This window comes from Dermacentor albipictus, chromosome 2 (genome assembly GCF_038994185.2).
Source record: "Dermacentor albipictus isolate Rhodes 1998 colony chromosome 2, USDA_Dalb.pri_finalv2, whole genome shotgun sequence".
Lineage (NCBI taxonomy): Eukaryota > Metazoa > Arthropoda > Arachnida > Ixodida > Ixodidae > Dermacentor > Dermacentor albipictus.
In genome coordinates this window covers 155477403-155491256 of record NC_091822.1, presented here as the reverse complement: position 1 = coordinate 155491256, position 13854 = coordinate 155477403, and the positions used below count along the sequence as shown (strand labels likewise).

The following is a 13854-nucleotide window of genomic DNA, read 5'->3' as shown; positions in this document are numbered from 1 at the left end:
GGCTCGACTTTGTTTTTTATGCGAAGCATATTACGAGAGCTCAACCCAGCTCCTCAGGCGCGGCGGTGTCGCCTTCAATGACCTTTGACCCCATGCCATACCACGTGACACCGTGACGTCACGACAGAGTAGAAACGGGGCTCCAACTCGCGCCGTCGCTCGCGGCGTCGCGGCGGTATATAAGCAGCTGTGCTTGTTTCTAGGTGGCTTTGGCTCAACTCTTGCAAGATGGGCTGGGTGGGAATCGAACCAGGGTCTCCGGAGTGTGAGACAGAGACGCTACCACTGAGCCACGAGCACGATGCTTCAAAGCGGTACAAAAGCGCCTCTAGTGAATGCGGTGTTGCCTTAGAAACGAGCTGTTTCTAAGGCTCAGGCGTGCGTCGCTTGCTCAGGCGCACATTTCGTTGCCGCGCCGAACGCTGCGTTGCTCGACGCTCACCGCGTCCAATGCGGGGCGCGTAGTCGCTGCGCCGTAGCTTATACACCCCTTGGCGGGTCGACGGGAACGCTGTCGCGTTCCACTCTTGAAGGCGAAGCAGAGTAACGCACGAGTTGTTTCTTCGTCTAGCCGAACCAAATATAGCCAAGCAACAGCAGTTCACCAGGCTAAACAGTGGTTCAACAACTAAAATAAAGGCTAGTGTGCTTCGCATCCTGGGCTTAACCTTAGCTAAGCCACAGCCATTTTTTTTTACTGTACCTTCGAGGGCATTACGGCTGATTTATTCGCCCATAATTAATGCTATCTCATTACGGAAGCACTCCAACGCATTATTTATGCGGGTTGCGGTGCGCAGGCCGCCGAATGACGTGCGCGCCGGAAAGATGCGACGAGCGATGCTGCTGGCCGTTGCCTACGCCGCAAACATCGGAGGCACGGGTTCGCTCATCGGAACGCCGCCCAACCTCATCCTACAGGCGGAGTATGCCAAGTGAGCGCGTCGGCGTGTCAAACGTCCGGAAACTGTTTCTCGAATAGTTAATGAGACTTCCGAATCGAGTTGAACATTCAGATATTCGAGAACAAACGAGTTCCGAATGTCGAGTCGAATTTCATCTTGCCTACACACAATGTGAAGTAGGTAGTCTGCGACGAGTCCGTTCGACGATTAAACGCGAGGCTTATATGCGTGCAGTGCTTTCGTCGACGTCATCGAAGCCGCCATCTTGGGGTATCACGTCGAGAAGTTGCATAAACGAGACACGTGACAACACGACGGCACGAAAGGCGCGTTTCGCATTGAGCGAGACATCGACAACCGTGATGTGAATCGCTTAAAACGTCAGCTGTAACAAAGAAAACAAAAAAGAACAGCGATGTGTGCGTGATGATGAGCTGCAGTGACGTCATCTTAGCCACCATGTTTAGGCAGTAGCGCTACGAGAACCGCGAGTGTGACGTCACATGTTACCTATGTATTGATGCGTGCATGTAATTAGGCCATTTCCATGCATTGATGCACGCATGTAATGACCATTTCCGAAAGGCCTGAAATGGTCGTCCAGACAAATGAGGAGCTTGTAATTAACACCTGCTTTCGCTAATCTGGTGCACCGTGGCAACGACACCAATGAAAGAAGAAGACAGTACGTCACTAGGTCCACCTACAATCTTGCGTTCGTTGAAGGAGAGAACTGGATGTAACACATCAATTCACGTTGTTTTAAGGGGATGCAAGCACGGTGGGACCGATCAAACAACAAATCGAGACAGCGAATTCGCGATATGCCATTATTCTTTGGCGACTAAATACTATTGAGCCGAATTCATCTGCCTTCTGCGTTCGCTCAGAAACCGGTGTCACCGCGTAACAAGCGCCGCTCTCTTGCGGCAGAATCTGTCGCCATAGTGTTGCTGTTATATCGATGCTGTTTATGAAAGTAGCCTTAGTTGCGAATACCAGAGATTTACTTTTGTGGCACACTGTCTACGACGCGAACTGGTTACATTGTGCAGACTGGCTATACATGGCCAGACTGGTTATGTCGGGGATCACGGAGGCGCGGCTACGCGACTGTTGACGTCAAACGAGCGACGCCCTCGAAGATTGCAACAAGCGCGCGTGTTGTGGTCGCGCAGGCTCTTTGGCCAGGACGACGTCACCTTCCTTTCGTGGATGGCGTACAACGTTCCGCCGATGCTGCTGTGCACCATGCTGGCCTGGATGTACGTGCAGTGGAAAGTGGCCAAGCTAACGTGAGTGTGCCACTGTTTCATTCATTCACTTCCCCGGAAGTAACAAAAAGTTCGAACAACCGGAAGTCCCGATTCACAGGGCGCTTCCATAGTGACATATACGGGCCCATGTTAACGAAGGAGCAGAAGAATAGGCGAATAAGCGAGCGAGCGAGATAGATAGATAGATAGATAGATAGATAGATAGATAGATAGATAGATAGATAGATAGATAGATAGATAGATAGATAGATAGATAGATGGATGGATGGATAGATAGATAGATAGATAGATAGATAGATAGATAGATAGATAGATAGATAGATAGATAGATAGATAGATAGATAGATAGATAGATAGATAGATAGATAGATAGATAGATAGATAGATAGATAGATAGATAGATAGATAGATAGATAGATAGCGCTGACTCGCACACGTTGCAGCCCTTGATTTCACTTTTCGCTTACGCGCAGTACTCGTTGCGACGTGCTCCCGGTAAAAAAGCAGTCACAAATCGCGGGTTATTGCACTTTTCTGTCATTCTTACGCATACGTGCACACAGGCACATACGCAAGTGCGCGCCAGAAGCAATCGCACGCAAGTAAACGCGCACGCACCTCTTCACCTCTTGTGCCGCATCTCACCAGTGTCGTTTAATCAATAGATAGCCTATTGTATCACAACAGACATCAATCAGCGCTGTTTGCTAGCAAAAAAAGAACGATGCCTCTGCTCACTGAGACATTCTTGGGAAATAAACGGCAGCAAGGACGGCGTCAGCCAGTATTCATATAGTGCGGGCGAAGACGGAACGAACACGGCCGGGCGGCCGGGTGGGGGGCTTAGTTTCGGCGAAGACACGGCCTTCTTCAGAAAGCTTTTGGTTTGCCGGACTTTGTTCTTACAGACTGGAATTTTACGCATTAAGGGCCGTAAGCCTCGGCTAGGAACATAACTGTGAGGATTAGAGGTAGGAATTAAACAGCGGTGCTTACACTAAACGACACCGTTTTTCCATGCAGACCGATGGGCGCTGAAGAGGCGATCCGCGAGCGAGTCAAGTTGGAGCTCCTGCGCCGATACCATCAGCTCGGGCCCATGACGTTAGCATGTGCCAAAATTCCTTCATTTTAAACCGAACATTTGTAGTAAAAATCTGTTTGTGCGACCTTGCCATTTTTTTTCTTTAAACGTGGGAACGTTCTAAAGAAACGAAAGAAAAAAAATTCTACGGACTCCGTGCAAGCACTTGGCATCCGTACGTCGCTCCCAGGGAAGCTCTGTAAGAATGCACAAATGTGAGCTTTATGTGCTGTTACGTGTACCTTTCAACAAAGGGCCTATCGCAGAAATTGTGTGCACGAAGTTTAGCATGTTGAGCAGTGCTGCCACGTTCTCCCCAAGATTTCCGTCATTGCGTTGACTGCGGCAAATGTTTGGTTAATCGGTTCAGTTCTGTATTAAAACCCCTGCATCTACGCGCCGCCACCGCTTTCTTAAGTAGCGACAACCTTTGTTGTGCGCAGCCTTTTCCCCTCACACCAAATCCGGTTCTGGCATTTCCGGTTTAAAAATTTCCGGTTCCGGCGTTTCCGCTTCCTGGAGTTGCGCTGCGGGAATTTCCGCTTTGACTGCTGTTATAGACGATGGTGAGACGCCCGCGCGTGCTTAGCAGAGCTGTGGCAGTCACCATAAGAAGAATGCAAAGGGGACAAGCTCCTGTATTCCGCTGAAGTAGTAGTTCACGGTCGCTGTTTTCCAAATTCACGAAGAACGGCAGTGGTCTCCAAGCGCCCAGGCACTACATTCCACTGTACGTTGTAGCTCGTGCCACAACCCGTCGCAGGTTGACGCGAAGCAGCGAACACAAGTAGATCGCTGGTTACAGTAGGCGGTGGTTCTTGGATGGAATCGCATTCACAGTTTCAACCGCAGCTCGTCCAATTAAAGCCTCTCCAGCGGCGCGAAAGTAAACAACGCTAAAAAACAAAGTGTCACTTCCACTTGGAAGTGACACTTCCAAGTGGAAGTGACACTTTGCGGTTATTCACCCGGTGAATAACCGCTTCACCGGGTGAATATCTGGGCATTCCATTTCGATGCACTGAATTGTTTAATTGCGCATACGTGCTACACATGCGCTGTAGCCGACAGGCGACACCAGTACCGAAATCGCGGATGATTTTGCGCTAAGATGCTCGATGTTAACGCCGACTGGTCGAACGTCGACGGGGAAATGCCCGAACGAGCACCCTCCGCTTTGTGTATCGCATCGGTGTGGTCACGACGAACGCGCTGTGCACCGCAGGTTCCACCAAGCAGCCGTGCTGGCGTTGACGACGTTCATGATATTCCTGTGGCTCACGCAAAACCCGCGCGTGATCCCCGGCTGGTCCAACCTGTTTCCCTACGGCAAGTGAGTGCGACGAACGTGAGCTGGGTCAACCTCTGCACACAGTGCAGTATGTGATGACGCAAATAATCGCACCCGCAAAGCATGCTACAGGCATTCTTAGATAGCGATCGGAATCGGTTCTTAATAATTTTTCTTTTTTTCAGCATGCACTTTCGGCGAATATACCCTATATGTTCACGACTCGCGAAGGTCACGTCATCATTGACACGTATTTGTACTACGTTGTATCTCTACGTGTATAGCGTATGAGGAGTGGAAGGCCCCGTCAAGCCACCAACCAGCTAGCTAACTTAATGAATGAATGAATCAGGATTCATGAACTGGATGTCAGTGAAGCATAAAAGAAAAAAAGGAATACCAATTAAAAACAATACTAAAGAGAACAAAAAAAAGGCTTTTACGTGCCGAAACCAAGCTCTCATTATAGGGCGCGCCACAGTGGGGGAGTCAGGAAATTTGGACCACCTGGGGTTCTCTAACGGCCACCTCAGTCTAAGTACACGGGTGTTTTCGCATTTCTGCCCCATCGAAACGCGGCCGCCGTGGCCGGGATTCGATCCGGCGACCTCGTGCTTAGCAGCCCAACGCCATAACCACTGAGCAACTACGGCGGGTAAGGAGAAAAAGAGCAAATAACAAAATAAATAGCCGGGAGGATAAAATTGAGTGCAGCAAGTGACACAACAGCTCTCGCCAGCTCGCCGTAAGCATAAACGTTCGCACAGCGTTCCCAAGCGGCCGTGCATTGCAGGCAAATCCTGTCCTCCGTACCGGCGGTGCTGGTCAGCATCCTGCTGTTCGTGGTTCCCAAGGATCCCCGCCAGGGCCTGCGCAGCAAAGGGCTGCTCACCTGGGAAGAGGCCAGCGTCAAGATACACTGGGGCACCATCTTCATCATATGCGGCGGAATGACGCTGGCCGAGGCCTCCAAGGCAAGCTGCATGTCATGCACCCACGGCCAATAGGCGGCCGCGGAGGCTATTTGGCAGGAGTGGAACATGATTTCAGCCTTGGGTTGAATACACACCGGACGTATAGGTTACCTTCCACCTTCTTTAAAACTTGAAGGGTAATAGAAAGAAATGAAGAAAATATTTTAGAAAGGTGTGCACATCGAACGCGCTTGACGGGACGTAAGCGGTGTATTGCTTTCGTGGAGCGGCTCATTGAATCCCGTAAAATAAACGTGCGATGTGCACGTGCTCTTGTGTGCACGTGATCTCGAGCACGCGTGCATCCGCTAGCACGTGCTGCTTGGTAACCGAAAAAAAAATATTTCAAAAAGGTTGTGCAGACCGAAAGCGCATGTTGGAACGTAAGTGCAGTAATGCTTTCCTAAAGCGCTTGAGTGCTTTCATGAATGCTGCAAAAAAAGAAAATTAATGGGATGCACACGGGCTCTTTCGTGCACGTGCTCTCGAGCACGCATGCATCCTCTAGCGCGTGCTGCTTGACGTGAAGCACGCCCCAATCGTCTCGATGAGCTACCACGCCAGAGAAGCGTGCGTGCGATTGTGGCCTAATGGTTAGAGCATTGGTCTGTTGCGTGTGCAGCTTGATCCCTGCAGGACTGATCCTACTAGCCACTGGACACGTGATCATCTTATTTGTGTGCGAAAGCTATTCAGCAACAGAGCAGCAGTCACGGTCAGGAAAGCCGGGGACGGTTGGGAAGAAGGACAGATTCGCTTTAAAGATAGCTGGAAGACTCCGCACACAGACTCTGCATAGCCCAGAGTAATCGGAGCTCTTGGCGCAGCCGTTGTGTCGCACACCTCGCGGGCAACCATAACGTAGGCGTCGATAACGCAACATGGAACAAATGTAGCGCCTGTCCCGGCCCTTCGTCTGGGAACTTCGACTTGAACCGAGGCGCACTGTGTGTGTTCCTTTAGTATGCGTAAGCGTACACGGGATCATCGGCGTCGCGCCCGCGTCGACGCACCTTGCTTGGAGCGCACCGTCGTGCATCTTGGAGGCCGCACAATTGACTGTTTCTCTTCTGCACGCTCCGCTTGGTGGCGCTCGTAAACCGCAAGCGTATTGGGAAGACTACAAATGAAGCTATGCAGGGTGATATGGGCTGGACTAGCTTTGAAGTGAGGGAAGCTCGCAGTAAAATTGAGTATGAAGAACGGCTGAGGAATATGGAAGAAAGTAAATGGGCTGGGAGAGTGTTCAGGTATCTGTACAGGAAAAACATTGATTCACAGTGGAGGAAAAGAACTAGGAAGCTTACCAGCAAGTATGCGGCCTGTAGGGTGGGCAACACAACAAAGGTCAAGCGGAAAGTCAGAGAAGCTGAATTAATCTCATGGGTGGCGGCAATGGAAAAGAAACCTGCCATGAGTAACTACTTAAGAGGAAAAAACGAAATCAGGAAAGAAACCATTTATGATAACTCAAAGGGAAGCTCATTACTTTTCGAAGCGAGATCAGGATGCCTTAGAACACGCACCTATAGAGCGAGATATAAGAAGGAAGAAGAAGCATGTGCTTGCTGTGGTAAAGCTAGGGAAACTATGGAGCATGTTTTATTAGAATGTGAAGACGTCTACCCAGCGGTCGATTTAGGCACCACTGGCCTCCTTGAAGCCGTTAGGTTCAGAGGGAGCAGTGGTAAAGCAAACATGTCCGCAATAGACATTAGTAAGAGGCGACTGGAGGATTGGTGGAAGAAAAGTAGGGAAACGACAAAAGACGGAGACGTACAAAAGCACAGTTCGCAATAGGGGATCAGAAAATTTGGGCGTGGTAGTTCATAGTGTTTTTTTGTGTGTCTTTTTTCATTGTTTAACCTAGGTAGAATATTAGGCAGTATAGTAGCAAGAGCTTGGTGGCGCAACCCACCGCCCCGTTCCAAAGGGGACGCTCATAACATTCATCCATCCATCCGTATTGCATTTTCGTTCGTTTGAAAGCGGTGTTCAGATTTGACTCCAATCACGAAATAAGGTATTTTCTTGTTTTCCGATGTTTTCTTGAATGTGATCCATCGAAACATTCAAAACCGCGCTGCCGAGAAGTTAGAGCTTGATGTTATGTGATGTCAGAGGTAGCCGGAGTCAGTGGTGAGCCTGCGATGACCTTGGTATGACCTTGTGGCTGTCTCGCGATTGATATCTGTAAACCCTGCGACACCGATGAACCGCACCTCCACACTGCCTAGGCTGCAAGGATTTGACAATATAAACGACGGTAGCCAACGAGTAACATCCATTGCCGAGCCAATAACAGTTATATCGCTTTTAGAGGGCTGTGTTTGTAAATTACCTTCTATTAAATATTTAAAGGAAAGGCCGCTCTTAATGTGAATGTATAGGCTTGATAAGCTCGAAAAGACGCGAAAACGAAGAGCAAGTGACGACGCCATCTTCACCGAACCCTTGATGTCATGAATTTCGACAACGGTTGCTCGGGCCTAGTTAATTTTTTAATGGCAAAGATGGACTGCATTGTATTCTGAAAGAGCCAGAAAACTAAACTTAGCAAGTTTCAAGAACATTTATTGGTCCACAACTGCCTAAATAAATAAATAAATAAATAAATAAATAAATAAATAAATAAATAAATAAACAAACAAACATTTATACTTCGAAAACCGTGACGTCACATCGACAATAATGGCTCTCAAGTTTTGACGCGAAATTCATAAACTGGAACATCGACTTCGCTTTTCTCTTGTAGTAACCTATTACCACGGACTTAACCGGAAATAGAGCTTATTTTTAATATAGTTTTTCGGCCTCAACTTCTTTCTTGTTAATTTTTTTAGTCTCCACTTAAAACTGCCATTATCTCCTCCATACTTTCGTTCACACATATGTCAGCTTTGCCTTTAGCCACAGCCGTCTACAGCGTTCAGGAATTTCCCTAGGATGTATCGGCCAAGCTCCAGAGCTGCAAGGCTGTTTCCACGCTCTTATCGAACGAGGTGACGAGAATGAGAGCCTCGGTTCCGCGTGCGATGCTCGAAGCGGCAATCGCGTTCCATTCCCGGCCTGAACGAATGAATGAACTTTATTCCCCCTTTAAAAAAGGGGAGGAGCCGGGGGGGGAGAGAGGGAGGTTAAAGGGACACTAAAGGGAAACAATAAATCAGTTTAGACTAATAAAGCATTGTTTGAGAACCCTGAAGGCAGTCATTTCAAAAAGATAGTTTGAATATTAGATGAGAAAATGAAGGTCCAAGTATCAGTATTTGAATTTCGCGCCGAAACCCCAGCGCCGGTACGTCAGCGTGACGTCAGGGTTTCCAAAGTATGTTTTCGCATTTGGGCCGCGTTGGCTGAATAAAGGTTCCCGAAACTTGCCATGTTTAATGCTTGGTTCCTTTAGAACACAATGTAGTCAATCTGTACCGCTATATATAATTAGTAGGCCCTAGAAAATGCCATAAAAATCCAAGACGTCACAGCCCCCAGATGCGGGAACTCAAGTAGGCGTCGCCACCCGTAATTCGTTCTTGCGCTTTTTCTGGCTTACCAAACGTCTGATCGTTGTAAGAGTGGTGTTTTTGCTGTTGCAGAACGGTAATTTACTGACGCAGGAGAAATAATTTTTCACTTTAGTGTCCCTTTAAGTACTCCAGTCCCAGCAGGCGTCCATCACCACATTATGTGGCTAGAAGTCCGTCTACCAGTCGTGGTAGGCCTCCGCTACCTCCTCAGCCCACCTCAGGACTCGGTCCTGTGGGGTGGGATCGGAGCTGCGCAGGGCAGTCTCTCATGGCTCCTCGCTACTAATTAATGGTTTGAGCTTGCGGGGGGGGGGTGAGTTTTGATGGGGCATTGTCACATGATATGGGAGAGATCTGCTATTGGGACAGAGCAAAAGCGACACTTGGGTGTCGGGTATGTGGCGGGAAAGAATAAGTGCAAAGTGCGCGGGGTAAGAAAAGTGCGAGTTTGTATAGTTGTCGCCACAGTATTTCTGTCTGGCGCGTTCTAGACACAGAGAGAGGTGGAATTCCCGGCCTAATTCTCTTTATCGTTTTTCAGGATTCGGGCCTGTCGGCCATGCTGGTGCTTCAGATGCGCGGCCTCAACGTGATGCCCAGCTACCTGGTGGTCGGCGTGCTCTGCTTCTCCGCCTCCATGCTGACCGAGGTGACCAGCAACACGGCCATCACGGCCATCATGCTGCCCATCATCTTCGAGATGGTCAGTCGAACGCCCGCGTCGAGCGCCTCCACTTGTACACGCGCCTTTGTGTGCCCGTTCTGTGGTAGCCCCGCCGCTGTGTTCTGGACGCGATATCCAGAAACGTGCCGACAACCTTACGCATTGTCGCAGTTCTTTTATTTTTTATTTTATTTTTGAGGCACAAAAGCGATCTGCGGCCAGAGCTGTTGTGGGTCCCCTTCGCTTGGAGCTATGCGCAGCCAACTTTATCGTTGCTAATTGCACACACCTGGCCCTCGTACCGGTATATACGAACAGTGCCAGCTGGACAACCACCACTGTTGACGGGTAACGCAACATCGGTATGTACGTTGAAACGGGGGAAGGAAACAAAACCTTAACGTAAAGCTCGTCTTTCTAAAGATTACATGAATCTGCGAAGTGGATTGTGATTATTCATTCGTTATCCTTAAAAATTATAATGCCTCTTGGCTACCATTTAAATGACAGATATTGTGCTATGCGCGCTAACGAGCAACGAGATAGAGTACAAAAAATAATTACCGCCCTGCTCGATGTCCCCTAATGGCAGGTTTTGGTCCGGCCATCATAAAGTGCTGGTTCTAGTGTGCCGATCTAGTGTGTAGTATAAAGCAGGTGTTCTTTTCTTTATTTTTTAGCTGCATCAAATTTAAAAAAAAAATGTCTGCGGTAGACGGTACAATCTAACCTTTAAGCTAAATTACGCGATGAGGCGGCCATTACTTCCACGAGAAATCAATATGCTTAATTGAGTAAATAACGCAATTACGCTAATGAACTTTTCAGTTAATTACCTTATGGGGCATATTTCAGTCTACGAATTGCAGCCGGTAAGTTCACCAGGCGCGTAGACATTGAACGAATTCTGAGGGCTACACCATTTTCAAGCTATTCATCTTCAAGGTGTCCGTTGAAATGCGACGGTGTTCGTTACTTTTGTGCTTCGGGGCATAAAACGGCGTTTTTCATTAAAAAAGAGTAAGTGGAACAAGAGTGCATTTTCACCGCAAGTTTGGTGGCGCACATCTCCAAACCGGTGCCATCCTCAGAATTCGTCGCAAGTCGACATGTGCCTCCGAAACTCGCCGGTTACAATTCGTGCATTGAAATAATTGGCCGTCAAGCAATCAATTAAGAAAGCGAATTCGCGTAACTTATGTTGGTTATTATGCATTTTGGATTTCTCGTTGGAAGTAATAGCCAATAGCCACCTAATCGAGTAATTAGCTCAAGGATTGGTGTGCCCACAAACATATCGCGGCATCTGCCCCTGGTGCGTCGACGCACGCCCTACACTCTTTCACATCTCGGGGGGGGGGGGGGGGGGGGCACACCTCAACACTTAAAGACGCCTGGCACGTCATTTGAGTGGTGGGAGGTACAGCTGACCGGCGATACCCTGGCGGGACGAGAAGCTCTCGTCCAGCAAGTACGTCGCGCAGCCATGGCCAGTGGAGTCCTGGAATGAGGACACCACCCACTCGACCTCAAGAACGACGACCTCGATGGTCCAAACAAATGTTTTCTTTCGCTCTCAAGGCTTGGAACTGTGCTATCTGAAACGTGCAAATTTCGATAATGTGGTGCAGCTATATGCAGTAAGAAGAGCCACGTACCGTGGCCTCCGCGATCAGCTCCGGCGGCGAGCAACGGAGCTGATCGCGGAGGCCATGCACGTACATACGCCATGGATACACCGGCCGCATGCAGGCCGTGGCGCTGGAGGTGCACCCGCTGTACTTCGCCATCCCCGTGGTGGTGGCCTGCTCGTTCTCCTTCATGCTGCCCGCGGCGACGCCACCCAACGCCATCGTCTACGAGATGGGCAACTTCCGCATCGTCGACATGGTGCGCATGCGCAAAGCCTCGCCTTGACGCAGAGTTAGAGCTCTTGACGTTGTCGTTGCCGGTTGCAGTTTTATCTCTCGCCTTGGTTAACGATATTGTCGGATGGTGTCAGCGCCTATAGCCATGGATAAAGGGAAATTGTGTCTATAGCAACACAATCGAGTAATTCGGTTTCCCCTTTCCGTTCGCAAAGTAATTTGTCGAATCGGTTCTGCGAGAGCTAGCAAAGTGTAAGTAAGGCTCACGAAAGGAAAACTTGTCGTCCGCCTGACTGTACAGCACGAAGCTGCAAACGGAAACCCCGTGCAAGTTGCTCATAAAGGAAGTCTAGCCGTTGAACAAATATCCAGCCTAGACCCATTATCGAAGCCGGGACCAATGGCTTTTCTTGCGATGGTCGCTCTACCATCTGAGCTAACCAGGAGGCTAGCAGATGGTCCAACGAGGCCGAATGAATCGACAGCTCTAAGCAGGGGGGACACAAAATTTGGAAAGTCAGTTTTGCGGAAGCCCGCAAAGCTGAGCAAGAGTTCACGAAAGGAAAATTCTCATCCACCTGTAGTCACGAAGCTACAAAGAAAAAACCTGTACGGCTTTCTCAGAAAGAAATGCGTCGCGGTTGAAGACAAAAAAATTGTCCTCGTCGTAGCTTCGCGTTCACCTTCGCGCTACAGTCAAGTGGATGACAGCTTCTTACATTCGTGGTTATCTGTGTGCTTTACTGTGAAATTCCATTCCAATGTGTGTTTCTTGATGTATAATTTATGTATAGCATGTTCAATGCACATGCATAAAATACGCATGGAATCGCATGAAAAAATAAAAATAAAATACATACGCTATGCTCCTGATGAAATATATTATATCTTGTTAGCTGTTGCAGACTATTCTTAATCAGGAGGCCAAGACTTCGTCAGGCATTTTCGTCTTTAGTCTTTGCCTCCCGCAAGAAAAAAAAATTTTATTATTGTTCTTGCAAATAAACATGGGCTTCTTCTTCTTCTTCTTCTTCTTCTTCTTCTTCTTCTTCTTCTTCTTCTTCTTCTTCTCTATATAAAAAGATGGCCAGGCTTAGCTTGGTTAAGCCAAGAATGCGTTGCATATTGCGCGAGTTGGGGCCCAGCTTTTCCTCCGGCTGTCGTGACGTCACGTCACGTGGTTGCGCTACAGGTCAATGGTGGCTGCCCGGCCGCGCCCAAGGGCTGAACTGAGTGATTGCAATATGCAACGCATAAAAAAAATGGCTGTGGCTTAGCTAAGGTTACGCCCAGGATGCGAAGCATACTAGCCTTTATTTTAACGCGACGGCGTTAAGGAGCTCGTGTCGCAGAAAAGCCGGTGTCGTCGGTGTCGGTGTCTGCGGCGTTGCACTTCATGAATAAATCGTTGTCGCGCCGAACGCTGCGTTGCTCGACGCTCACCGCGTCCGATGCGGGGGGCGACGCCGCGAGCGACGGCGCGAGTTGGAGCCCCGTTTCTCCTCTGTCGTTACGTCACGGTGTCACGTGGTATTGAAGGCGACACCGCCGCGCCTGAGGAGCTGAGTTGAGCTCTAGCAATATGCTTCGCATAAAATCGGCTTCTCCGCTTTCAGGCGGCTCCCGGGTTCGTGATGAACATGGTGTGCGTCGTCGTCGAGCTGGTGGCCATCCACACGCTGGGCCCCCTGGTGTTCGGTCTGCGCAGCTTGCCCGAGGGGGCGGCGGCAACGGACAAGAACGCCACCGTGGCACGCGCACTGACCGAGCGTGCTGTTCAAAGCGCCCGCTGATCCGGTTATTATTTTTCGCAATGCGCTGAACCAGTTTCCCCAGAACGTTTGCGCCGCATCACTGGAACGTTTTCGACGGCGTCAAAGCGGCGTCCAAGTCAAGAAGGACGACCAGAACCGGAGATGTCGTGCACAGCGCCAATCGGAGGCGTACGAACGCTGTATATATTTTTGCGCAGCTTCTTTAGCTCCCCCCCTTTCTCTTTCTCTTTCCTTTTGTTTCTTTTGTATATCGCTGCTCTTGCTGTATATCGCCGATTATTGTAGCGTTAATTATTTTTTTCTACGTTTCGAAACGAGTTATTATGAAGAATTTCCGCCGCTATGCCGTTTATATTGGCCGTAGTCTCACACCTGCCGAAGTTCGTCGCTTACCCGAGACAATGGCCGCCGACACTTTCATTGCGTGTGCTGCCAGATCTCGGAGGCCGCGTAGAGACAGTATGCAATAAAAGATCACCCCAGAACTGA

At 49.2% G+C, this 13854-nt stretch overlaps 1 protein-coding gene across 7 annotated transcripts in view; it reads left to right on the top strand.

Moving 5' to 3' along the window:
• LOC135915485 (solute carrier family 13 member 2-like) overlaps window positions 1-13854 on the top strand; it is a 39482-nt gene extending 25628 nt beyond the window's left edge. For 6 of the 7 annotated variants that reach the window (XM_070534125.1, XM_065448582.1, XM_065448581.1 and 3 more), the window contains 8 exons: window positions 801-935; window positions 2084-2200; window positions 3206-3286; window positions 4492-4599; window positions 5351-5531; window positions 9600-9761; window positions 11475-11612; window positions 13207-13854. In XM_070534125.1, the coding sequence (XP_070390226.1) occupies window positions 801-935; window positions 2084-2200; window positions 3206-3286; window positions 4492-4599; window positions 5351-5531; window positions 9600-9761; window positions 11475-11612; window positions 13207-13383 (1099 nt within the window). In that variant the 3' untranslated portion in view covers window positions 13384-13854. The remainder of the gene's footprint in view (window positions 1-800; window positions 936-2083; window positions 2201-3205; window positions 3287-4491; window positions 4600-5350; window positions 5532-9599; window positions 9762-11474; window positions 11613-13206) is intronic. The other variant, XM_065448584.1, reaches the window with a different exon arrangement.